General features: G+C 41.9%; 3 protein-coding genes and 1 long non-coding RNA gene across 6 annotated transcripts; 3 read left to right on the forward strand and 1 right to left on the reverse strand.

Moving 5' to 3' along the window:
* The first annotated feature begins 307 nt into the window (after window positions 1–307).
* Window positions 308–8,823, forward strand: Pfn4 (profilin family member 4). Of its 2 annotated transcripts, none has more exons than XM_078029601.1 (4): window positions 308–1,151; window positions 1,747–1,884; window positions 2,773–2,878; window positions 4,046–8,823. In XM_078029601.1, the coding sequence occupies exons 1-4, from the start codon at window positions 1,035–1,037 to the stop codon at window positions 4,072–4,074; spliced, it is 390 nt and encodes a 129-aa protein (XP_077885727.1). In that variant the 5' UTR covers window positions 308–1,034; the 3' UTR covers window positions 4,075–8,823. The 2 variants fall into 2 exon arrangements, with proteins under 2 accessions (XP_077885727.1, XP_077885726.1); XM_078029600.1 differs by having other exon boundaries at window positions 308–467; window positions 1,023–1,151; window positions 2,773–8,823.
* Window positions 8,824–10,691: 1,868 nt separating this feature from the next.
* On the reverse strand, window positions 10,692–18,551 carry LOC120885062 (uncharacterized). Its single transcript, XR_005727556.2, has 4 exons — window positions 18,146–18,551; window positions 15,965–16,113; window positions 15,767–15,846; window positions 10,692–13,271 (listed from the first exon to the last, which is right to left on the reverse strand). It is a non-coding gene; the product is annotated as an uncharacterized LOC120885062 (long non-coding RNA).
* Window positions 10,936–18,130, forward strand: Tp53i3 (tumor protein p53 inducible protein 3). 2 transcript variants are annotated; one of them, XM_021724647.3, is made up of 6 exons: window positions 10,936–11,090; window positions 11,474–11,616; window positions 13,726–13,993; window positions 15,691–15,903; window positions 16,749–16,945; window positions 17,816–18,130. In XM_021724647.3, the coding sequence occupies exons 1-6, from the start codon at window positions 11,081–11,083 to the stop codon at window positions 17,996–17,998; spliced, it is 1,014 nt and encodes a 337-aa protein (XP_021580322.1). In that variant the 5' UTR covers window positions 10,936–11,080; the 3' UTR covers window positions 17,999–18,130. The 2 variants fall into 2 exon arrangements, with proteins under 2 accessions (XP_021580322.1, XP_077885720.1); XM_078029594.1 differs by having other exon boundaries at window positions 10,969–11,090; window positions 11,478–11,616.
* Window positions 18,552–18,611: 60 nt separating the features above from the next.
* Sf3b6 (splicing factor 3b subunit 6) lies at window positions 18,612–25,557 on the forward strand. The gene is made up of 4 exons (XM_078029602.1): window positions 18,612–18,793; window positions 21,483–21,601; window positions 24,179–24,317; window positions 24,501–25,557. Exons 1-4 carry the CDS (start codon window positions 18,764–18,766, stop codon window positions 24,588–24,590), a joined length of 378 nt encoding a protein of 125 aa, XP_077885728.1. The 5' UTR covers window positions 18,612–18,763; the 3' UTR covers window positions 24,591–25,557.
* Window positions 25,558–25,968: the final 411 nt, after the last annotated feature.

Raw genomic sequence — 25,968 nt, forward strand, 5'->3', positions numbered from 1 at the left:
GCCGCCCGCCCAGGCCTGCGGCCTCAGCCGAGCGCGCGCTTTGGAACGCACGGACGTTCGCTTCCAGTGTCCCCGCGCCGCAGCCCCGCGCGGCCCCTCCGCCGCGGAGGACGTCACCAGGCTGCGCAGGGGACGCCGAGGCGGGCGGAGGACTGCGAGACCCGGAGCCGCGCGACGGTCGCGGTTCGGCCGACTGGTCGTAGTCCGTGCTCCTCGGCGACAGGCGGCCGTCACAGCCAATCCCGCCGCCTTCGCCCGCGGCGGTTGACCTGCCCGACCTCGCCACGCCCGGCGTCTCTGTACCCAGGCGTCCGCTCCCTCAAGTCCTCGGTGCCTAGCGTGCGTCTCGGGGCCAACGGGGCTGGAGATTAGCCGCCCGCACCCCGCTCCCAGTCCGGCTCCGACCCCCCGCATCCCCGTGACCAAACTACTGGAAGGGAGCGGTGGGGAAGAGGCGTCTGCCCTCGGTATCCCCGCGGTGGATGAGTTGAGCTGCTGAGCACCGTCCAAGATGTTGGGTCTTGGGCGGGAAATGTTGGTTTAAGGGACTTTAATGTTGATTTAAGGGACTCCTTTTTACTCCCGGGGTGTTGATCAGTGTCTATCCTTGGCGCAGGTGCTGGTCAGCGGGAAGGGAACGTTGAGGATTCATAACTCATTTAGCTCCGTAGTTTTCTGTTCTGGCTGCTTTGGATTTCAGGGTTTTGGGTTTGGGGGTGCCACCATGTTGAGTTTGTTTTTAAATCCCAGGTGATTTTCATGCAAACATAACTGGAAAGCGCTGATCCTATGCGATTTTCCAAACAGCCTCATAACCCACTCTGTGTGAACAGTGATTTTCTATGGTTCTGTTTTCCTCCTTGAGGGGTGGATGATGGGCCACCATTTCCACTCTTCATTTTTTTTCAAAGTACCCACGCTGATATTAAAGCTGTAGGGAATGTTTTAGAAACATTTTGCATTCTCAGGCCTTTTTAAGAGGTAGCCAGAGTAGATGGCTTCATCTGTAGTTCCCATTTCAGATCTAAGGGAGCATGAGCCACTTGCAGAACTTATTGTTAGATAGTCTCCTGGGAACGAAGCATGTGGACAGCGCAGCCCTCATCAAACTACATGAGCGGAGCGTGTGTGTCGCATCGCCAGGATTTAGTGTAAGAAAAAAAAAACAAGTTTGGGCATAAGACTTTTAAATGAACTTTTCCTATAAAGAGCTAGCATAATTATATGGGGTTTATGGGCCACATAGTCGCTGTCATTCTACTTTGCAGGAGTAATGGAAAAACTAAAAGAATGGGTGTGTCTATGTTCCAATAAAACCTTTAGGGGAGCCGGAGAGGGGAGAGGGGGGTTTGCTGGGGATTGAACTGGAGGGCACTTGACCACTGAGCCACATCCCCAGGCCTGTTATTCATTCAGGAGATGAAATTCATGTCCATATTTCATTTAGAGACAGGGTCTCACTGAGTTGTTTAGTACCTCGCTTTTGCTGAGGATGGCTTTGAATGCACCATCCTCCTGCCTCAGCCTCCTGAGCCCTTGGGATTATAGGTGTGGGCCACCAGCACTGGCTAACACGTTCTTTATAAACACTGAAATATGAATTTCACATGTCACAAGGTGATGTTCTTTTGATTTTTTTCCCCCCAACCATTAAAAAATGTAAGAACCATCCCCAACTTTCAGATCACAAACAGGCAGTGGCTACTGGCATAGTTTGCTAACTCCTGGTCTATTTAACCTCCACAGCTAATGCCGAGTGATATCCGGACACTTGTGAATGGATTTGCCAAAAACCCTTTGCAAACCCGCAGAGAAGGGTTGTATTTCAAGGAGAAGGATTACAAATGCGTCAGGGCAGATGACTATTCTCTTTATGCTAAGAATGTGAGTGTTCAAAATTTGAAGACAGCTGTGTAAAAAGCTTAAGAATTTGACTCTGATTTTCTTTGTACTTCCTGAACATCTCCATAAAACAGATTAACCTCATCACTGCCTTGAACAGTCTAGTGCCAGGAAGGCATATCTGAAAGAAAGTACTATCAGAAAGCCTTGTTCGACAAGCATTCATTCCAGAAAAATCAACTGAAGCTCGCCTGAACTCTCTCTTTCCAGGACAGTCCATCTTCATACTCTACTTCTTCCTCCTTAAAAAAAACAAAATGATACTAGTTGATTATTTCTTATCATAAACGCTTAAGACCAGAAGTGTTGCAGATTTTAGAATCTTTCATATTTTGGGATATTTGCAGATATATAAGATTCCTTGGGAATGGTACACAAATCTAATCATGAAATTTATTTGTTTTATATAAACCTTCTAGACATAGCCTGAAGGTAATGGTATACAAAATTTCAGTGTGCCTGCAACTGTACTGTGACCTGTCACATGAGGTCCATGGGTAATTTTCCACTTCTAGTATTTAAAACTTTGGAGAATTTCAGATTTTGAAATTTTTTTTTTGATTAGGACCTCTTGGTGTTCTCTTACCTATAAGGAATTCAGGAGATGAAATTCATGTCCATTGGATGTCTCATATTATGAGTTCAGCACACTTCACATTCTAAACAAAATAGCCTCCTTTTACAGAGGAGGCAAAGCAACTGAGGCTTTAAAAGGATAAATAATTCCTCCATAGTCATGCAGCAGAAAATGGAGGTTCTAGAATTCCAGCCCAGAGCCAACGAATTCCAAGATGTATTGCCTCTGTGTTATGTCAGTTGTTCCACTGGGTTAGGACCTTTGCAGGGCTTTCTATTTTATTCTTTATCCAGGACAACAGAGGTGTGATTGTTGTGAAGACCCATCTGTTTCTTCTGGTGGCCACTTATATTGAGGGAATGTATCCAAGTGTCTGTGTAGAAGCCACAGAGAAACTGGGTAAGTTTGCCTCCCCATGCCTGTCATTAGTTCCTGTGTGTCAGGTCTTCTGAATACAAGTAACAGTGACCCAATTCAAACCAGGTAGGGGAGAAAGGAGGAATTTACAGAAAAGATATTGGGACTGTTGAATCACTGTTGAAAGAATAGTCACTGAGTCACAGGCAAAGCAGATGCCAGGAATGGGAACACTGCTAGGACTCTTGTCTCTGCTTCCAACTCAACTTTATTCTGTCCTGTTACAAACTACCTCTTTCATGGCTGGTATCAGGGCCAAGCCTCCCACCCTATCCCTTAATTTCTTCTCTTAGGACCCTGACTTGACAAGTCCAGGATCATATGATTTATCCCATTATTAATCAACTATGGAGGAGGGGTGGAATGAGGGAGCAGGTTAAAAAGCAGATAAGTAACTGCTGGCCCACCTTCTCTGAAGGAACCTTTTACAGAAAGTTACTAGAAGCCAAGTAGCCACCTTGTTGGTGTGCATATCATTCCTCGTCTATGTCTATACCTGGCCCCCCCCCCCAGTACTGAGGACTGAACCCAGGGCCTCATACGTGTTAGGCAAGCACTGAACTATACCCCACCAGTTATTATTATTATTATTATTATTATTATTATTATTAGTTGTACACACAATATCTTGTTTATTTATATGTGGTGCTGAGGATCGAACCCAGTGCCTCACATGGGCAAGACAAGCGCTCTACTACTGAACTACAACCCCAGCCCAAACACCCCAACAGTTTGAAAATTTTATTTTGATATAGAATCTCACTAAGTTTCCCAGACTGGCCTCAAACTTGCAATCCTCCCGTCTCAATCTCCCCAAGTAGCTGAGATTACAGGTGGACACCATTATACCTGGCTTTGTCTATACATTTTTAATATAGATCTAATAGAGAACTAAGGCAAAATTTGAGGTTAGTAAATAGCAAACTGTTCTGTGTTTTATAGTCTTCTAAATTTCAAATTCTTTTAAAAAATTATTGAAATTACATAAACACTCCTTTGAAATAGTAGACATGTCTTGCAAGGAAAGCCATCCAGTCATCCTTGTGTCTCCAGTGCCTCGCACATAGTAGGCACAACATTGTTTAAATAAATAATATGGTAAGATAATTTGCTATTCATTAATAATTACCAAGCTATGTTTTCTTTCAGGAGACTATCTAAGAAAAAAAGGACATTAAGTCATAAGAGGACTATAAAAGACAACTTTTTCATTTTAGAAGAAAACTATAGATCCCAAAGAAACAATGTCTTATTTTGTGGTTGGAAAACACAAGGCAGAAGATACCCAAAAAGAAGACTGAGTTAAGGGGGCAATTTTTCTTATTTCAATAGATTATCTTTGATTGGAATTACTTGATTAACTTCTTTTTCTTTATTGTTAGTTTTGTTTTATTTTGTTTTGTCTTGGCCATTGGCATGACAAAACAAAATGTGTGAGAACACTGAGAAAACTGTTGGGAGTTTTATCTCTATGAGGCTCTTGTACTCCTCACACCAGATAGACCAAGAATGCAAGGCCCTAACCACTCTTTATCTAGATGACTACTCGGAATGACACTGCAGCAAGCAACCTTAAAAAATGATATGTTTCCCTTCAAGGTAAAGAGCAAACTTGGTCATTGCTTGCTATAAAATAAGTAGAGTCCCTGAGCTCAACATTCCTCTCCTATAATGTAGTTTACTGAATTTGTGACATCCCTCTGGTCTATATCACCAGTGTGGGATCTAGAAGTAAGGGGAACTTAATGCCACCCAGCAATGGGCCACTAGTCAAAGTGTTAGATGAACATTCCATATTCCATCTGAAAACATTTGGTATTATTGACTATTGTGCAGGTCTTCTCAAAAATCAGGGATTTCTGACTCTACTTCCCTCACTACATCCTAGTCCACACTACTTAATAAGAAAAAATGGTCACTGAATGCAGCCTTTCCAAGAAAGGATTCATCTTCTTCTTGGTCAGTTCCTGGATAATGATCAAAATGATAAGTTAGGGGCTAGGGTTATAGCTGAATGGTAGAGCACTTGCCTCGCACATGTGCAAGGCACTGGGTTTGATCCTCAGCACCACATAAAAATAAAATAAATAAAGATATTGTGTCCATCTTTTAAAAAAAACTTTTAAAAATGGTATTTAAAGAAATACCATTTTGGAAATTTTGGATTTACTCTGACCATTCCTGGACATGATATATCTTTGTTTCTCCAAAAGGCAACCCCAGGACAGTCTGATTAGTATACTAGTATAACTAGACTGTTAGTATACTCTTCAGATGTTCCCTAGGGAGGGTATGACTTAGACCACTGGCCAAGGCAGAAGAGACCTAGGAAATTCAAGCAATTTTTAAAATTTTTTTTTTTTACTTATCAATGGACCTTTATTTTATTTATATATGCAGTGTTGAGAATCGAACACATGCTAGGCAAATGCTCTGCCATAGAGCCACAACTCCAGCCCCCAAACTTAATTCTTGATTAGCCAGCATGGACTGGCATGATTCTATATCATAAGGGTAATGACTCTCTAAAGAGCATGCTGTTTTCCAGGTCCCTCTAACTGTATAATACATGGGTCAAGTGGGGATATAATGGGTCCCTAAATTTTGTAAAGCTACCCCTGACCCTCTCATGTCTGACCCTTCCAAATAAAATGTCTGGGTGCAAGTAGGGCATGATTGGAGAAAAATGTAGGTATAGCAACTGGGATGGGATATACCAATTATATGGCCATGGAGGCCCTGGTACCTGGAAAGAGTACATCTTAGGCCTCCCAAGATAGGGAAATGCAGAAACGCCTTAATCCTTTTTTTTTTTTTCTTCTAGTGCTGAAGGTCAAACTCAGGGTCTCATGCATGCTAGGCAAATGCTATACCACAGAACTACATTTTCATTCCCTCCTTAATACTCTTTTTGTCCCCTCAACTTGGTAAAATAGTTATATGGTCTACGTTACTGACCTTGGTAAATAGATTGAAATGAAATCTTAGATCCTTTGCAGTTCTTTACACCAATAGGCAGCAAAGTGCAATATTCCAAATTCCAAAGATAGTGTGCTGGGGAAAATCGTGTTTTTTAGTGTTTATAAAATTCTCTCATTTTCAGGTTTTGTGTAACAGTTGTAACAGTCTTTCAAAGAATTTATTTCCAGTATCATTCCTTTTCTGAGTGTGGGTGTTAAGAGCCAGAGATTTTTTTTTTTCTTGGTCAGCCTTATTACTAGTCCAATTCGTTTGTTAATTCAGTTGCTTGATTCTTATTTTGGATGAAAGCTTACAATGTAAGGATTGTAGGGTGCCAAAAGAAAGGAAAATTCCAAATATTTTAAAATGTAATAACCTTTTCATTCTCTATTGTTCAAAAACGCATCATATGGCTGGACATGGTGGTGCTCTCTTATAATCCCAGTGACTCAAGAGGCCGAGGCAAGAGAATTGCAAGTTCAAGGCTATTCTCAGCAACTTAGCAAGACTGTGTCTAAAAAACAGAAAGAAGGAAAAAGGAAAAAGAAGGACTGGAAATGTAGCCCAGTGGTAAAGTAGCCCTGGATTCAATCACCAGTACTGAAAAAAGAATCCTATGAGATTCTTATAACAAAAAGGAGGGCTGGGGATGTGGCTCAAGCGGTAGCGCGCTCGCCTGGTATGCGTGCGATCCTCAGCACCACATACCAACAAAGATGTTGTGTCCGCCGAGAACTGAAAAATAAATATTAAAAATTCTCTCTCTCTCTCTCTCTCTCTCTCTCTCCTCTCTCACTCTCTCTTTAAAAAAAAAACAAAAAAAAAAAAAACAAAAAGGACAGTCCTTTTCCAATAAGAATGTCAACAGATTTTTTTTCTTTTCTTTTTTTCTTTTTTTTTTTTTTTTTTGGTACTGGGGATTAAACTCAGGGGCACTCAACAACCACTGAGCCACATCCCCAGCCCTATTTTGTATTTTATTTAGAGACAGGGCCTCACTGAGTTGCTTAGGGCCTCATTAAGTTGCTGAGGCTGGCTTTGAACTTGCAATCCTCCTGCCTCAGTCTCCTGAGCCACTGGAATTACAGGTGTGCACCACAGATGTTTTTTATAAATGATGTATGTCTGCAGTTCCAAGATATTAGTGAAAATATATTTAAAGCATGTGATAAGATAAACAGATATGATCAATAAAATAGCAAAAAATATATTGGAATTAACATTTTTACTTTTTGAATCCTCCTGAGTATGTAAGTGTAAACAAGGTGCACTAAATGAAAAAAAAAAGATATAATTTATAATCATGATAAGTCTTCAAAAAGCTTATTGGTATAATTCCAGAAACTGAGAACTTGAATGACACTTTTGACTGAGTAACAAATCCTTTACAAACTGGATGGTTTCCAAGTCTTCGCCTTTAACTAAATTGGAGCAAGACCTAATTAAGCTGTTAGCTAATAGATCATTGAAAATAATTTTTGATAGATCATTATATGGTTTTTATCATATAACTCAGATATTCAAAGAAGTAGCTGGCATTTCTATAATGGAATTTCTTATCTGATTTATGCAAACTAGGTTTCTCAGAGCTTGCCTACTCAAATGAAATATTGGAAGAGAATTAATGTTGAACTCAGTCCCATTGTAGCAATAACTATTTGCTATAGTCATAACTATATAACTATAGATATGACTATTTGTTTACTTTCTGTTTAATAATTACTAATATTTAAAATAATACATGTTTTCGTAAATTGTAGACTAATAATATTGTAATGATAAATAAATACAGAAGAAATTTAACTTTTAGAATCTGCTGGTTATAGGAAATAATTTTTTAAAATTAGTTTCAGTTTATATACATATTTTTGTTGAAGATAAGAATGATGGAGGGGGCGCTGGGGATGTGGCTCAAGAGGTAGCGCGCTCGCCTGGCATGTGTGCGCCCGGGTTCTACCCTCAGCACCACATACAAACAAAGATGTTGTGTCTGCTGAAAACTAAAAAAATAAATATTAAAATTCTCTCTCTCTCTCTCTCTCCCCCCCCTTTAAAAAAATAAGAAAAAAACTTTAAAAAAATGATCAGGGGGCTGGGGTTGTGGCTCAGCTGTATAACACTTGCCTAGCACATGTGAGGCACTGGGTTTCATTCTCAGTACCACATAAAAATAAATAAATAAAATAAAGGTACTGTGTCCAACTACTACTAAAAAAAAATAAAAATAAAAAGAATGATCAGTAGGCCAGGTACAATGGCACATACCTTTAATCCCAGCTGCTTGGGAGCCTGAGGCAAGAGGATCGTCAGTTCAAAACCAGCCTTCACAACTTAGTGTGAGGCCTTTTAAGCAACTCAGCAAGATCCTATCTCTAAATAAAATATTTTTTTAAAAGAGGGGCTGGGGATGTGATTCAGTAATTGAGTGCCCCTGGATTCAATTCCTGATACCAAATAAATAAATAAATAAAAGATTGACCAGTAAAAGCTCGGCATGGTGGAACATGCCTGCGATCTCAGCTACTTAGGAGGCTGAGGCACAAGGATTGCTTGAACCTACAAGTTTAAGATCAGCCCAGGCAATATATCAATATCTTGGCTTAAAAGAAAGCATAAAATGTAGCAGGATATAATTCTATGAGAAAACCTGCTGAGAGCCATAGCCAAGTAGGAATGAAGCATGGCATTTTTGGTTGAAAGGTGATGATAATGATTAAGATGTGCATTCAATTGGAGATTAGACCCCTGCTGTCCGCCTAGGCCTGCTACTTTGGAGCTCTCAAGGGACTCCTGGAGAGTTCCCATTGGTTGGGGAAGTGTGGTAGGAGGGAATTCCGGAGGAGGGATTTCCTGTTGGTGTAGTGTGTTCTGTGAGAACACTGAGTGCGTGGTTCGCGGGAGAATTCCCGGGGAGCATGTGTGGAGTGTGCTGGTGGAGTTCAGAAATAAAGTTTGTACCTGCTTGAGTGGCTCGTGATTTTGTGCCCAGCCAGACTGTGGCAAAAACCAGAATAAAAGTATGGGTACTACAAGAAAAATGAAAATATAAAACTTCCAACTGCTAAAGAAGAGCCTGTTTGAGTCTTTTTTTTCTTTTTTTTTTTTTATTGGTTGTTCAAAACATTACAAAGCTCTTGACATATCATATTTCATATATTAGATTCAAGTGGGTTATGAACTCCCATTTTTACCCCAAATACAGATTGCAGAATCACATCAGTTACACATCCACATTTCTGTTTGAGTCTTTAGTGAAGTCTTGTAAAGAAATCAAATTCCATTTTATACATTTAAAAGTGTGAAATAAAAAGAAAAATGAAATTATGTCATTTGAAGGAAAATGGGTGAACCTAGAGACCATTATATTAAATAAGTCAAAATCAGAAGGTTAAGGGTCCTGTGTTTTCTCTAATATGCAGAAGCTAGAAAAGAAAGAGGAAAAGAATGGTAGGGGCCAGGATCTCATGAAAATCCAAGGGAGATCACCAGAGGAAAGAGGGTAGGAGGTGGAGAGGAAAGGGGGAAGTGATGGGGACTAATCTTGGTTGAATTATACTGTTATATAGGTATTGGGGGCATGTACGAATATGTAACAGATCCCATCAGTATGTATAACTGTAACACCAATTTAAAAATGTAGAACAAAAATAAAACAAAAGTATAAGAAATTAAAATGTCAGTATTGATGACCAGAAATCAATATCTTTGGCAACTATTTAAGATGAAACATTTTAGATATCAACCTAAAAAATATAAGTGTAAGATCAGGCAAGGTAGGCAGTGACCAAAGGAGGCAGATTTAAAAAGTCCACCCAAGGAGACTTTATTGAGATATCACTCCCGTGAGGAACTCATCAGACCGACAGAGTAGATAGGAGAAGGGTCTGAGGAGAAACTATGTGGGAGCTTGACTGGACTGGAATTTTATGGGGGCTTAGGCAGGAAGGGAAAGGCTTGGGACAGGAAAAGGTGTTTTTAGGTCCCTTGTCCCACTGGAGTTGGTCAGGGGAGCTGGCTGAACTCCAGGATTGGCCAGGAGGTCTTGATGATTGACAGGCATTTCTGTCAGTGCCTGATTGATTTCTTTTCCATGCTGCCTGCTTTGTTATAAGTCACCTCCACCCACCTAACAATAAGAAGGAACACATAGTTTTTGAAAATTCTTTTTGTCTATATGAGAATTAAAAAGTGTGAAGAGCACCACCAGATTAAGAAGAAATACCTTGGCCCCTGAGTCATGGAGGATGGGTGCCCAGGAAGATGGCAAGTAGCTAAACAGGCAGCCTCGAGAAAACTGGGGTAGACCCAGGGGCCAACAGGCCAACTTCGAGTCCTTTCCTCTCCCAGAGCCTTCCCAAATCCTGGGTCTTGGGATTTGCTGGATCAGCCTCAGGGTAAAATGCCATGGAGACAGGGGAGGAGGAGCCCAGAGAAAGTCCTGCAGGCACAGAAGCGGGTATGGTACCCACAGTGAATTTCTCTGGCTTCCCCAGGGAGAGTGTTAGTCCTTAGGCTGTCCAGACCATGAATCACTGAAGCCAGATTTAAAGATAGGTAGTTAGTGTAGTTACAGGTCTAATATCAAGTAATGAATGAAGGCCATATTAAGAATGGAGTCCAGGAAAAGGAGAATTGAAAATGTTCTCAAGGAAATGTTAATGAAGCAGCTGTCCCTGGCCAGATTACACCTTTGGCCTACCTGTCTCCCACCCTTTGGGCCTTCCCCACCTACATTCCATCACTACAAGATACAAAAATGCAAGTGACAGGAATGCAGGAAATCTAAAAATAAACCTTAGCTATAAAAAAAGGGAAGAACTTCCCCTTCCATGGATTTCATCTCTTGAGTCCCCTTCTTCCTCTGGGGAGAAGTCTTTTCTGCTGTCCTTAATAAAGCTTCTACTTTCCACTCTACACTTGCCTCGGCATGCTTCTCTGGTGTTATACTTCAGCATTGGGGAAGCAAGGACTCCTCACTGGTAAACAGCGGTAACATCACCACTGAGCTACCGGGCCACCAAGCTAGGTCTTGGAACTAGAGAAACTACTGCCTCAAGGTGACTCAGCAGAACTTCACGGTGTAATGCAGGTTGCTTAAGATGAACAAACAGACAGCCCAGAACAAAGTCCCTCCCTGACCTGGGCCTGCTGCAGCAGGTTGCACCTATATCAGGAGGTGAGGCCCAGGCACCCCGGTTCTAGGAGGGAAACACTCTTGGCAGGATGGCTTCAGGTATGGCTCTCTTCCTTCTTAGCTTGTTGTACCCTCCTCTCTGGACAGTGTACAACTCCCTGGGAAGGCAGGCTGAATCTCAGGGAAAGGGCAGGGGCTGCACTGCACCACACCCTGGGCCACAAATTATGTCATACTGGCTAAATCTCCATTTCTTTAATTCCAAAACCAAGTAGCTGCATTACTTGTCCTCTTCATGCTGGAGAGGACTCAGGATGCGTAACCGCTGGAAATTTAGGGAGGGAAGTCACAGGTAGTGAGACATAAGGTGGCTGCAGTGACATAATAGGCCATGGGAGGCTGGTGTCAGGTGACCCTGATTTGATGAAGGGGCTTCTTTCACACCTGTCCCAGTCTCCTGCCTCTTCCCCATTTCTCCTCAGATAGAATGCTAGCTGTGTACTTCGACAACCCTGGGGGACCAGAAAATCTCTACATAAAGGAGGTGCCCAAACCGATCCCTGGGGAGGGTGAAGTCCTTCTGAAGGTGGCTGTCAGTGCCCTGAACCGCGCGGACTTACTCCAGGTATCGTCACTGGGGAATGGTAATGGGAGAGCTGCCTGAATAAGGAATTGACCCTCCAGCAGGTGGAGCCAGGTGTATCCAGATGGGTGGTTTGGGTTCTCCTCTAATCAGATTCCCGAGGGCTTCCAGCAACCCTCGATGCCTCACTGAGCTGGCCTTGGACACCCCATAGAACCCCACCTGAGGGTGTGCTGAGAGCGTCGGCATGGAAATCAGCAAGTAAAGAAACTGGTTCGTTTGGTGGCTGCAAGTGCCTCCACACTTGCAAGTGGATTCTTTTCTTTAACCCTCTCAGCTATCAAAGGAGACAGGTATTTTGATCTCCATGTCAGCGATGAGGAAACTAAGAATAGCCAGCAAGCGCCTTAAGCCAGAAACCTGGGATTCATTTGGTTTCTCTCTCTGCTCTTGCATCCATTTCATTAGCTTGCTCGGTGGTTTCCACCTCCACAAGAGATCTCAAATCAGGCCAGTTCGTCGTTTCGCTTCTGAAATGATGAGTCCTGGCCAAAGTCATCTTACCCCAGCGCTTGCAGCGCCCTCTGCAGTACATTCTCCAAATGGCAACTGAGGGAACAGACCGAGATCCCTATGCGCTTGGGATAAAATGGAAATGGCTTACCCCCAAGGGACCTGCAGCTTTGGAGGGCAGCACATCCTGCACCAGAGCTGGAGCTACTTCCCCTCCCCACAGCCATCCAGCCACCTTCACAATCCTTCCTGCCTCAGAGCTTAGTGTTTGCCTTTGTCTCTCAACCATTCTTTGGCTGTCTGCCTCCTTCTTTCATAGGTAGCTTGGCATTATGTTTATAGACCTTACCTTAGTCTGTATTTACATATTTATTTGTTGACTTCTTTAAAGTCTGTCTTCCCCCACTATATGTGAGTTCTAGCAGGTCAGAAGCCATCTGCCTTGCCTAGCACAGGGCTTGACACCAGGAAGCATGCAGTATTTGTTGTATGACAGATTACAAAGTAGAAGTTGGGTACAGTGATGATGCTTATAATCCCAGAGAAGTGGGAGGCTGAAGCAGGAGGATCACAAGTTTGAGATCAGCTTCAGAAACTAATCAAGGCCTTAAGCAATTTAGTGAAACCCTATCTCAGAGTAAAAGAAAAAGGGGGGAGGGGCATCTGGGGATGTAGCTCAGTACATCTGAGTTCAACCCAGATTGAACCCCTGATTTCAATCCCTAGTACCAAAAAAAAAAAAAAAAAAGAAAAAAAGAAAAGAAAAAGAAAAGAGCAGAAACAAAGTTTAAACCCAGATCCATTTGACTCCAAAGTCCACAGAGCTTGCTTTCAAGAAAGACGGAATCATTTGGGCACAGGAAGAAGCTATCTCCCCTACCTCCCCTGCTGTACCAGAAATAACACTGGATCCCCAAGCTAGGTTAGAATGGTTTCATGTGGAAGTTCAGAATCATGGGTAGCAGACAGAGGGCCTGTGCACATCTTTTTTTTTTTTTTTTTTTTTTTTTTGTACCAGGGATTGAACCCAGAGGCACCTCAAGCCAGTGTAAAACCAGAGGGACACAGGTTCCTTTGTTTGGACCCTGTTTGGCTCCAAGGTCCCAGATTTTGCCAAGCAGCCATAAACTGAGTGCCTCACATGCTGTTGGCTGAAGTCCTGTGCCACAGAGGTGGGCCAGCACCTGCACAGGTAGAGAGAACATGAAAGCTAGTTTGTATAACATTCACTGCTGCAAGATAAAATTCTAGCTAGAAAAGATCCTGTGGTAGCCCACTTTATTATACAAACTAAGTTCAGAGCAGGAGACACAGGGCTGAGATGGCAAAAAGTCCACTTGCCAGCCCACCTCTAACCTCACCCTTCCTCTGGGGCCCCACTGACTGCTGGACTGAGACTGAAACTAGGGAGACATCATCTTGGATGGCTTTCTCTGGGGTTAATTATTTAAGTGACCATCTCTAATAAGGTTCCTTACGACAACTGTTTTTTTTAAAGACTATCCAACTTTTCTCCAATCCCAAAAGACAATACTTGAATTCCAAGCAGACAGCTACCTTCTCCCTCCAACAACAAGGAGGGCTGATACTTGACCCCATGTATCAGACCCACTTACTTGTCTGTCCCTCTCTTTGCAGAGACAGGGCCAGTATCACCCGCCCCCAGGAGCCAGCAGCATTTTGGGACTTGAGGCATCAGGACATGTGTCAGAGCTGGGGCCTGGCTGCCAGGGGCACTGGAAGATTGGGGACTCAGCCATGGCTCTGCTGCCTGGTGGGGGCCAGGCTCAGTATGTCACTGTCCCTGAAGAACTCCTGATGAGCATCCCAGAGGGACTGACCCTGCACCAGGCTGCTGCCATCCCAGAAGTTTGGCTCACCTCCTTCCAGCTGTTACATCTTTTGGGTGAGGATGCCTCCTGCTCACTCCATGAGACAAGGCTCAGCTCCCCCAGGAATCAGTCTCCTCAAACTCCATTAGTCCTCCAGCCCCAGTGCCCTAGCTCCCCTGCTGTACCAGAAATAACACTGGATCCCCAAGCTAGGTTAGAATGGTTTGATGTGGAGGCTCAGAATCATGGTTAGCAGGAGACAGAGGGCCTGTGCACATCTTTTTTTTTTTTTTTTTTTGGTACCAGGGATTGAACCCAGAGGCACTTAACCACTGAGCCACATCCCCAGACCCATGTATGTGTATGTATGTGTGTGTGTGTTTATATATATATATATATATATATATATATATATATAGTTAGTTAGTGAGTGAGTGACAGGATCTTGCTGAGTTGCTTAGGGCCTCTCTAAGTTGCTGAGGCTGGCTTTGAATTCGTGATCCTCCTGCCTTAGCCTCCCGAGTCACTGGGATTACAGGCATGCTCCACCACTCCCAGCTTGTGTACATCTTAACACTGTGCACAGCAACAGTTCTGGCTCCTCAAAATCATGCTGAGCCAGTGCATCAGAAGGGGTTGGAGACATAGCTCACTGCAGGGCACTTGCCTTACACACTCAATGGCCTGGGTTTGACACCCAGCACTGCAGAAACAAAAAATTCAGAAGGGGCCAGTCAGTTACCTTGTTTATTCCTCCTCAATCCCACTGAGATCAGACAAGAGCTCATGTGAGAGAGCCTAAGAAAACTTGATCCCTGCCATCAGAGAGCTCAGTGTTACTTGGGACCTGTGCACAAAAATCAAACAACCATAGAGTTTGGAAAGGTATCCTGTCTCTAACTGAGATGGGAAAAGTTGGAGTGGGCAAGGGTTTTCAGAGGTGGGTTTGAGAACAAGAGGACTTAGTGTGAGTGGAATTGTAATATACAGAAAGCACATCAAGGTGGCCAAAAAAAGTATCAAGGTGAGGCCAGCTACTCCACTCAGAGGAGAAGGTGACTGTTGTGCAGACAGATTGTGGTGGTTTTGAATGCCAGGCTGCCTGGACTCAAAGGCAAGCCAGTGGAGAACCACTTTCCATTTGGGGAAGAAGTATCATAATGAGAGTTCCATTTTGGGAAAAAGAGCCTCGTGCCTCTATGTGGTGCCTGGATATGTAAGACCACTTGGAGGCCAGTTTCAGGCTAAAGGACTGGCTTCAGGTGGTGTCAGTGGGAATGGTGGCTATTCTTACTGAGTAGGTCAGACATGTGCATTTTGGTGTTATTTCATAAGTAAAACAGAGATTATGGATGTGGCTGCTAACAACCTTATTTTATATATATATATATATATATATATATATATATATATATATATATTTAGTTGTAGTTGGTCACAATATCTTTATTTATTTTTATGTGGTGCTGAGAATCGAACCCAGTGCCTCACATGTGCATGGCAGGCTCTCTACCACTGAGCTACAGCCCAGTTTCTAAAGGTCATTTACTACTAACAACCTATTTCTAAAGGTCATTTACTACTAACAACCTATTTCTAAAGGTCATTTACTACTTTGACCAGAGGGAATAAGACAAAAAAGAACTATTGATATGCTCAGAAAGCAAGAGATTAGGCATTTGGTCCAAAGGTCAAGTGATCATGGTAGAATGCCTATGTGTGAACATGTAGTAGTTGGAAAGTAGAATTGCTTCTGTGGTTTCTGTCACAGGAAATGTACAGGCTGGAGAAACTGTGCTAATCCACGCAGGGGCAAGTTCTGTGGGCATAGCTGCCATCCAACTCACCCGGATGGCTGGCGCTATTCCTCTGGTCACAGCTGGATCCCAGAACAAGCTTCAAATGGCAGAAAAGCTTGGAGCAGCTGCTGGATTCAATTACAAAGAACAGGATTTTTGTGAAGCAACACTGAAATTTACCAAAGGTAAAAAACTGCTTCTACAGTTCAACAGGAATTTCAGAGGTGATTAAACAAAAATCCTCACCAGATCCAAGGCTGCCAGTCCTCTCCATCAGTCTTGCCTCGGCTAAATACACTACAGCTGCTCTGGTCAAATTCTAGTATTCTTGTGTTTGACCACGGGAGACAGGCAGCCAGTACTTATTTAGGTCTAAGATGTTTTCCATGTGCATTCTTGAATGATATGATTCATGCATACTTTAGAAACTGGATAATCAGGCAGATTATCCTGATTATTATTCCCAACTAGCCAATCTTCAGTGAGTTAACAGGAAGCCTAAGACAGAGTACACTCATAGTAGGGTTTGTGTGGGAGCTTCCTAAATGAATGAATAGATGGGTTTATGTCTATATACCAAGACCAAATATGGATATTTTTTGCTAATTCCTTTTCATTTTTCATATGAGAAGAAAGGGACCAATAAAAACAAAGTTAGGAAGTCTGTGATTCTGATGTCCCAGTGCATAACTTCCATGTTAGCCTGCCTTATAACCTGAGGTGGCTTTCCTCTGTTCTGCTCTTGCTCACTCCTGGGTGAGAGGAAATACCAGGTTATATTGTTGTACTATTTCCTTCTTATGGTGGGTAGTGATCAGAAAAGATGAACTCTATTATACATGCTATGATAGAGTTCATTACCTAAACTCTATTCACAACAATGTTTCTATGACCAATGTTTCTAGTTCTATCATACATTTACCATTTGCATCTGTATTTATTTTTACCCATATATCTACAAACATACCATGGAATTGTATTCCAAGTTTTCTGTGGCTGATTAATATTACAAATCTGTTTCCTATGGAAGGTGCTGGAGTGAACCTTATTCTGGACTGCATAGGTGGATCCTACTGGGAGAAAAATGTCAACTGCCTGGCTCTTGATGGTCGATGGATTCTCTATGGTCTGTTGGGAGGAGAAGATGTCAATGGGCCCCTGTTTTCAAAGCTATTTTATAAACGAGGAAGTCTGATCACTAGTCGGTTGAGAAATAGGGACAAGAAGGTGAGTGAGGAATGAAAAGAAAATGTGACTGATCTATTTACCCAGAAAATTGTGCTTTGTTTACATTATACCCAGAATTGAAAGCCTACAAAGAAACCTGCCACCTTGTGGATAAATAGTTTCAGAGAACTAATTCACATCAGTCAACAGAAGCTTCTGCATCTTGAAAAGAGTGTAGCTAGTACTTTGTATACATAACTTTCTAACAGAATGGACAAAGCTTTGACCATATTAGGAAGACTTCTAAGAGTTCCAAGACTTTGTTTTCAAAGGCAGAACTCTTCTCAGTGTGCTAAGAAAGCTTATCAAGCAAGTAAGTCCCTAGCTTCAACAGATTATATGTTCCTACCATTTTTTCTGTATGATATTCTAACAGATGCCAACTTTGGGAATGTCTCCCACTAAAGGGATTCACATCTTTAGGGGAGAGCGAAGTTTAGCGTTCCTTTTGCACTGACACTACCTGAGTCCTGTCTGTGTCTGCCTCTTGCATGACACCTTTATTTATATATATATATATATATTTATTTATTTTTAGAGAGAGAGAGAGAGAATTTTTAATATTTATTTTTTAGTTTTTGGCGGACACAACATCTTTGTTTGTATGTGGCGCTGAGGATCGATCCCAGGCCGCATGCATGCCAGGCGAGCGCGCTACCGCTTGAGCCACATCCCCAGCCCGATGACACCTTAAGTCTTTACCTGGTATTGTACAGAGGTTACACATTTGGGAGCATGCAGCTACATAATGGGAAGTGAGCAGATGTGCTTTTTTACACGTAGGTAGGGCATTAAGGCTAAGCAGGAGAGGAAGTGAGAGGTTGGGTAAAGCCTCTGTCCAAACTCACAGTCTCCTTTTCTTTATCTTAGTACAAGCAAATGCTGGTGAAAGCGTTCACAGAGCAAATTCTGCCCCATTTCTCCAAGGAGGGACCCCAACGTCTCCTGCCAGTGCTGGACAGAGTCTACCCAATGGCTGAAATCCAAGCCGCCCATAAGTACATGGAGGCTAACAGGAACGTGGGCAAAATCGTCCTGGAATTGCCCCAGTGAAGAAGGGGGCGATGCAGGACACCCGTCACCCCGGGCTTTCCCAGAGTGAACTTGGAGAGGGTGCTCCTCTCAAGTCCTCCTCGTCAACTGATCGTGTAAAGCTGGTCTAAGTAAATAAAGAGTGGACTTGAAGGGTGGCGTACTCACTATAGGCAGCCACAGCTCACGGGCTGTGGCAGGAGTGAGGGGGGGGGCGTTCAGGCCCGTCACTTGATGCTGGACTGAGGCCCACACCACCGCTGGGGTGCCGGGTACGGTTACAGCTTAACCACGACACACACAGCCAGAACTACACACTTGACTTCGCGCACTGCTGAAGGGCCACGTCCGCTCCCGAGTCCCCTGCGCTCGGCTGTACTCCGACTACTCAACCAGGGCCTTGTCCTACCTAGCCTTCGCTGCCCAGACCCCGCCCCTCCGACCGGCCCCTTGCTACACAGAGCTGTCCCGGCCAGAACCCCGCCCCTCGTAGAGCACAAGCCCCGCCCTTTCCGGCTCATAACCCGGAAATGTCTTGGGCGCTCTCATTTTTACCTTCCGGTCTGTCTTGGATCTCAAGCTAGATTGATACTGGGAGAGTGGGATGCTGCGTCAGCACGTCTCGGCGTGAGGCTGTTGTATTCCGGCAGTGCTGTAACAGCTTCCGGCGGGATCTGGGTGTTAACACTTTACCTCAGAAGCCGTGTTGCGCTCGAAGGCAAACGCATTCCGGAGAGGTCCGGAGGAATTCTGTGTTTGCTGCGGTAACCTCTTCAGCCCGCCAAGATGGCGATGCAAGCGGCCAAGAGAGCGAACGTGAGTACCGTGCCATATGCGGAATAGGGGAAGGACTTCGCTGCTTGGCTTTTGGCGGCCTCGGTCAAAACGTCCTGCCCTTCTCCTTCCCCCAAACGGGGAAGTTAAGAATTTTCCATCGGGGGGGGGGGGATGGTGTCCAGGGCCTGTCCTCAGGGGGCCTGTGCCTGAACCACACTTCCGCCCCACCCCCTTTGGAGTTCCTCGTCTTCTGGCGCCAGTGACCGGTTGGCTCTGCAGCCTGTTGACTCTCCCCCAGGATCTGGTGTTAGGATCTTCTTTTTGGCCTAAAAGTCGATAGCATAGACTAGTAAGCAACTCTGTGGTTCACTGGCAACTAAAGCCCGGGATTCTCAGGTCATGAAGCTTTTGGGTCCTTCATTAACACATTAATCCAACAATTTTATTGAACACCTGTTGTGTACTTGGCTTTCGAGTTGGGAAGCAGTTCATCAGTTTTACTTATTGAATTCCGACTCTGTGCCGGACACTAGTCTTAGGTACTAGGGACACAGTAGTGAATAAAACAAAAAGTCCTATGCTTGCATTCTAAGAGAGTGGAATGTTATGGAAACATTTTAAAAATAAAACCTCAAGTAAAGATGAAGCCAGGTAGTTAACTTGATATGTTGAGATGTAGATTTTTGTGTGTGTGTGTGTGTGACTTTGATGATAGCAAATATTTCACTGGATGAAAACTTGGTTGTAGTAGGATGAAAAGAGGTGAAAGTTGAGAAAATGAAGACAACAAAGAGCTCTTTCCATGAGTCTTTGTTATGAATAGAGAACAGAGAAGTTGGGTGATAGTTTGCTTTAAAAAAAAAAAAAGATACATGACATGTATTTGTATTCCAGTGAGAATACTCCAACAGATTAGAAGAAACATGGTATGGAAGAAAGACAGGTTTTGAGTACATGAACGGATGGCATAGTAATAGAAGGAATGTGGATGGAAATAGATGAATGACGTTTGGTCAGTTCAGTGATAGGAATATAAAGTACTTACTATTTTATCTCATCTATTTTCTTCAAGAAGCAAGAGCCAGGGTCATCTCCTGGGATGGGAAGGGAAGAGTGTACAGTCCAACTCAGATGTGAGAGGGAATGATGGTTTAAGGTATGCAGAGAGAAAGTGTAAGATGGTGCTTAGCAGAGTGAGAAAACAAATCTCCTAGAGAAGTATATATTATGATTGGTGGTGTCAATTTTTGTACTTAACCTTGAATCTTGAAATCTAAAACCTTATTGTAATTTTTCATTTTATTACCATTGTTAGTTTGAAGACAGGGAATAGTATATTTTTTAAAAAATTTATTTATGTGGTGCTGAGGATCCAACCCAGTGTCTCACATGCTGGGCAAGCACTGTATCAGTGAGTTACAACTTCAGCCCAGGGAATAGTATCATAATCTTCTACTAATATGATACTTAGCTTAATGGTAAATATTTTTGGTTTTCAGTTTAATAAATACTTTTTGAGCAGATTTGTGTCTAGTATGTAATAGAACTTGTTAACTACAGAGAGTCATCACCATAGACCAAAGAGTATGAAGAATCAAGGAGAGTATACAGCAGGTCAAGAAAAGAAGTTGACAATAAAGCCCTGTGGAACAACACATTTTAATGTCAAAGAACACTGAAAATAAATAGCAAATCAAAATTAGGAGAAAATAGTGTCACGAAGGGACTAAACAGCAGTGTCAAAAGTCTCAGAGAAGTTCAAGAATTGAACACTGCAATTAAAAAGTCTTAGTAAATAAGAGCTCTTTTAGCAAAGCGCTGGGGTGGAAACTTAGGTTTGAATGTCAACACAGTAAAGAACATGAGTCAGTTAATATAGACTTTTTCTATATGCTTGACAAGAAAAAAAAGAGAAGATAGGATATAAAGAGAGAGAGAAAGCTGTTAAGTTCAGAGAAGGCAGAACTCTTGTCTTTTTTTCTTTAACTGTCTATTCTTAATATCTTCCCTGGTATAAACATAAAAAAGGAACTAAGTATTTGTTGAATGAATGAAGAGGGATCCAAATAAGCATTTTGTGTAAGGATTGGCATGAGCACCTGCTAATATGCGGAACAGGAGAAGCCATTGGGGAGGGAAAGCATGTAAAGACAAGAGAGATCATTGATATAAGAAGTTTGAAAAAAACCAAAGAAGGGTTACTAGTGGAAGTTTTATTGTGTGGCAAATAGGACAGTTCCCTTCTTTCCTATAGAAAGGTGATCTGAGGCTTCAAGGATTTTTGAGTAAACAATGATTGAGTTGGAAATCCTTGTTAAACTGTAGCGACCAAAAGCCTGGTTTTTGTAATAGCCCCTTTTTAGTTCCTACTAATGGTCTTCCCTTAGAATCAATGCTCTCTTGTTTTGCTGAAGATCATTGCATTTTTAGTAACATCAGATTATACTTCTAATTCTTGGCATTTTATTATTATGTATCATTGAGATTTTTTTTTTTTTGGGGGAGAGAGAGAGAGAGAGAGAGAGAGAGAGAATTTTTAATATTTATTTTTTAGTTCTCGGCGGACACAACATCTTTGTTGGTATGTGGTGCTGAGGATCGAACCCAGGCCGCACGCATGCCAGGCATGGCGCGCTACCGCTTGAGCCACATCCCCAGCCCGAGATTTTTTTTTAATGGTAGCACTCTTGCCCTCATTAAAATGACTTGTACATATTTTTCATTTTAGATTCGACTTCCACCTGAAGTAAATCGGATTTTATATATAAGAAACTTACCATACAAAATCACAGCTGAAGAAATGTATGATATATTTGGGAAATATGGACCTATTCGTCAAATCAGAGTGTGAGTCTTACTGAGATTGAAATGTCATTTAAAGAAAATGATTGCATAATCTATAATCTCAGAATTGTAGCTGACAGCAAGGCTGTACTTTGTATGTTGCAGTGATGTTGTCTGTTTTACAGGTGAAACTACTGAGGCCCTTGAGTCCAAGTATTCTTCTCATCTCACACAGTGCTTAGTGATAAAATCTTCTGGTTCTAAACTGAACCTCTTTACTTCACAGTACCATAGCTTCTGCCACGTAAAAGTCACAATGAAAGGATTTCTAAAGTTCTTGTATTTGGTCATATTTCATTCTTTTTTTTTTTTTTTTTTTTTTTAAAGAGAGAGAGAGAGGAGAGAGGGAGAGAGAGAGAATTTTTAATATTTATTTTTTAATTCTCGGCGGACACAACATCTTTGTTGGTATGTGGTGCTGAGGATCGAACCCGGGCCACATGCATGCCAGGCGAGCGCGCTACCGCTTGAGCCACATCCCCAGCCCATATTTCATTCTTAATACATTTTCTTTTGTGACCTGAGAGCTCCTTTTAAATGCTCACCATCACTCCAGAGAGAGTGAGTAAACCAAGAGTTGGCAATGTATGATCATTGATATTCATATCACGGTGAAAATGAAAGTGTTGTAAATCAGCTGTCCTTTTGGGAGATTTCACTTCTTGAAGCATCTAAGAGCTTTGGGTCCTCTCCACAGAATACATATAACATTTTGCCTGTATCTTGGGGTACATGGACTTTACAATGGTTAATCCTATTCTAGATACAGAGAATGGTATCTAAGGATCAGGAGTCAAGATTCTACTTAAGGCCTTGTAACTCTTTTGGTACTGGGATTGAGCACTTGCCTAGGATGTTTAAGACCCTGGGTTGCATCCCCAGTACTGCAAAAATAAAACAATCCTACCCTTTTTAGCTCTTAAGAAGATATAAGAGGAAGAAAGATAATTCCAGAGGCTCCAAAGGCTGTTCAAAGCCAGCCTCAGCAAAAAAGTGAGGCGCTAGGCAACTCAGTGAGACCATGTCTCTTGAATAAAATACAAAATGGGGATGGGGCTCAGTGATTGAGTGTCCCTGAGTTCAATCCCTGGTTCTCTCTCCCCCCTCCCCAACAAAAAAAAAAAGAAGAAGAAGAAGAAGAAGCTTCCCGGAAAACATACATATGAAAGAATTTATAGGAGATAGTAGATCTCTACCTTTCAAATACATATTAGCACTTGCTATATACCTGGCACTGTGGGAATGCAATGAAGTATAAAATAACCTTTGCCCTTAAAGAACTTAAAAATCTGTTTTTTTGTTTGTTTTGTTTTGTTTTTTGTTCTTTTCTTTTTGGCAGTTGTCAACTTCCATACCTGATTCATTCTTGAAAATGAGTAAGCTGTTAAAAGGGGCATGCACAAGGCCCTGGGTTCAATCCCCAGCACCACCAATAAAAAGGAGAGGGGGCATGGTGGCTCATGCCTGTAATCCCAGCAGCTCAGAAGCTGAGACAGGAGAATTGCGAGTTCAGAGCCAGCCTCAGCAAAAAAAAAAAAAAAAAAGGCGCTAAGCAACTCAGCAAGAACATATCTCTAAATAAAATACAAAGATGGGCTGGGGATGTGGCTCAATTGATCGAGTGCCCCTGAGTTCAGTCCCCAGTATCCCCCCTCCCCTGCAAAAAAAAATAAATAAAGAGTTAATAGTATTCCCAAGCAGTAAAGATCCTATAAAATCCTTCTTAAGGCCCATACAACCTAACAAAGTAAGCTCATTCATCGACACTGGCACCTTCTGGTCACCCCCACACTGTATACCTATTCCATTTCCTTTTTGTAGGAAGCATAAGCTCTGAGCAGGGCCTACACTGGAGTTCTGTCCTAGATCAAGTCTAAGCAGATACCTCCCCTTACCGTGGGTCTGTTACCTTTTCTTGGCCCCATGTAGGAACTGTGGCAGATGGTGAATCATCCCATAGTCTTAACTTTCATTCCATAGTTGTGTGGCTGCAGCCAGACAGAGGCAAGGAGGCATCTTCATTACATCAGAGCATTAGCAGCGTGGGATCTCAGTCCACTGTCCCCACTAACAAGCCCATGACTGTCTCCTGCATGCAATTCAGTACTCCTGTTGTTTCTCACACTTCCCTATGTCTCTCAGAACAAATTTATGAATTTAAGAGAATACATGGCAAGGAACACCTACACTAGAATCAGTCCTGGTATCTGTAAGTTCCAGCTTCCACTTCTAGCCACATTCCAGCATTCTGTCCTGGCTTATAGATAACTCACAAGTGTACTTATACCCCCATCTTAGCAGAAGCTGAGCCCTTTTTCTCAGCCAGACAGGGCTATGTAATGCATTAGGGTTTGGATTGTTTATAAAATGAATATATGAGCCAGGCACCATGACATGCTCCTGTAATCTCAGCAGCTTAGGAGGCTGACGCAGGAGGATCACAAGTTCAAAGCCAGCCTCAGTAACTTAGTGAGACCCTATCTCAAAATTAAAAAATGACTAGGGATATGGCTCAGTGGTTATCAGTTATCAATGTTTGGGTAAATATGTATTTTAGTTTCATTCAGTTTATCTTTGCAGGGGGAATACACCTGAGACCAGAGGAACAGCCTATGTGGTCTATGAAGATATCTTTGATGCCAAGAATGCATGTGACCACCTATCAGGATTCAATGTTTGTAACAGATACCTCGTGGTTTTATACTATAATGCTAACAGGGTAAGTACAGCAAAGTTCTTATCACATGATAAGAGAATGAATGTAGAACTGTACCTGGGAGGGCAATGAAAGGCTTGTATTTTGTTTATTTGGTTTTTGTGAGGTTTTTTGGCTGTTTCTTTGGTGAAATTCATTTAGCTGTAGATTTGTACCTGTTAACTTTGGTGCTTCCCATATTTCCAGGCATTTCAGAAAATGGACACCAAAAAGAAGGAGGAACAGTTGAAGCTTCTCAAGGAAAAATATGGCATCAATACAGATCCACCAAAATAAGTGTTATCTGCATTTTCACTTTGGACTAAAACCTTTTTTTTTTTCCTTTTAATTCTGATTATTGTGATTTCTCATTTGAGATTCAAAATTATTTGCTTGAAACTTTGATATATACTAGAATACGTTTATAAACTTGAAGTGTTTTGTAAAACATGTCATTGTTTCCTGTTGAACTTTTCCCTTCTGTTTGATATCAGGAAAAAACTAAAAAGTTGACCTATAGGAAAGATTGTGCGTGGGCCTATGGACTCTTGAGTTTCTTAAGAGCAGGGACCTTTTTATATTATTAGTGCTTACAGTGTCCAGTCTAGTGATTAGTCATTAAAAGAATTTGTTGTAATCTTGTCATTTATTGAAAATCTATTGATAATGAACTCTTCATTACAACAGTCCATATAGGCATCAGCATGTTTCTGGTGAAGAAACCAAAGTTCATCATCATGCTGGTTGTATGAGTAATATGCTTTCATAAAAAGCCAGTATAACAGCAACCAGTTATTAATCAGGACTACACATTTGAATAATACTTGCTTTACAGATAACCAAACACCTTTGACAGTATGGGTACCCTCGTCCCTAGCATAGAGGTCTCTCATAGCAGTGGCTTTTCAGGTGACCGCACATTGTTAGAAATTTGAGAGCAAGAAGCCTAGGACATGGTGATGTTACATGTCTGAGATTGTATTTAAGTAGCTTTTCATTTTAGTTATTAAGAATTTGTATATATTTTGGGTCTTATCTCACAGTATATCTTTGCTGTAAATAAATTTTTCATGTTTCTTTTATGAGTTCCTATGACATGGAAATAGTATGGTTATTACCACATTCATTATAGCTTGGCAGCTCGGGAAGACAGAGCTATAATTTTCTTCTTATGGTTTAGGCAGGGGCCAAATGGAAAAACATGAACTAATTGTTTTGTGTATAACTAAAACCTAAAATAAATTTAAAAAGTACATACACTAAATCATTTAAATGGACAAAGAGCATCTATTCTAATTAAATAGACTATACTTTTTTGAACTGTCTTTTCAAAACTCACTGTTGAAATAATTGTCCTATTTATTAATTATGGCTGAGTTTTTTGGTATTTTTTTTTTTTTGAAAGCACTGTAAGAGAAATAGTCATTTCTAAGAGGGGTGGGCAGACAAAAAGGAGCCACAGCTGTAATTTTCTTGTGAATGCCTTTATGAATTCCTTAGAAGTTTTGCAATGTATGGTATAACTTTATTTATAAATGTAAAAAGAATTTTCTGAAAGACTTTTTGTTGAGGGAAAACTGAAATTAGACTTACCTACTTAGAGTGTTAAGAATTTTAAAGTTTTCTTCTAATTGTTTGGAAATTCTGTAGTTAACAAGAACTTTCACTCAGTGAA

The sequence above is a fragment of the Ictidomys tridecemlineatus genome, chromosome 12 (assembly GCF_052094955.1).
Source record: "Ictidomys tridecemlineatus isolate mIctTri1 chromosome 12, mIctTri1.hap1, whole genome shotgun sequence".
In the NCBI taxonomy this organism is placed as follows: Eukaryota; Metazoa; Chordata; class Mammalia; order Rodentia; family Sciuridae; genus Ictidomys; species Ictidomys tridecemlineatus.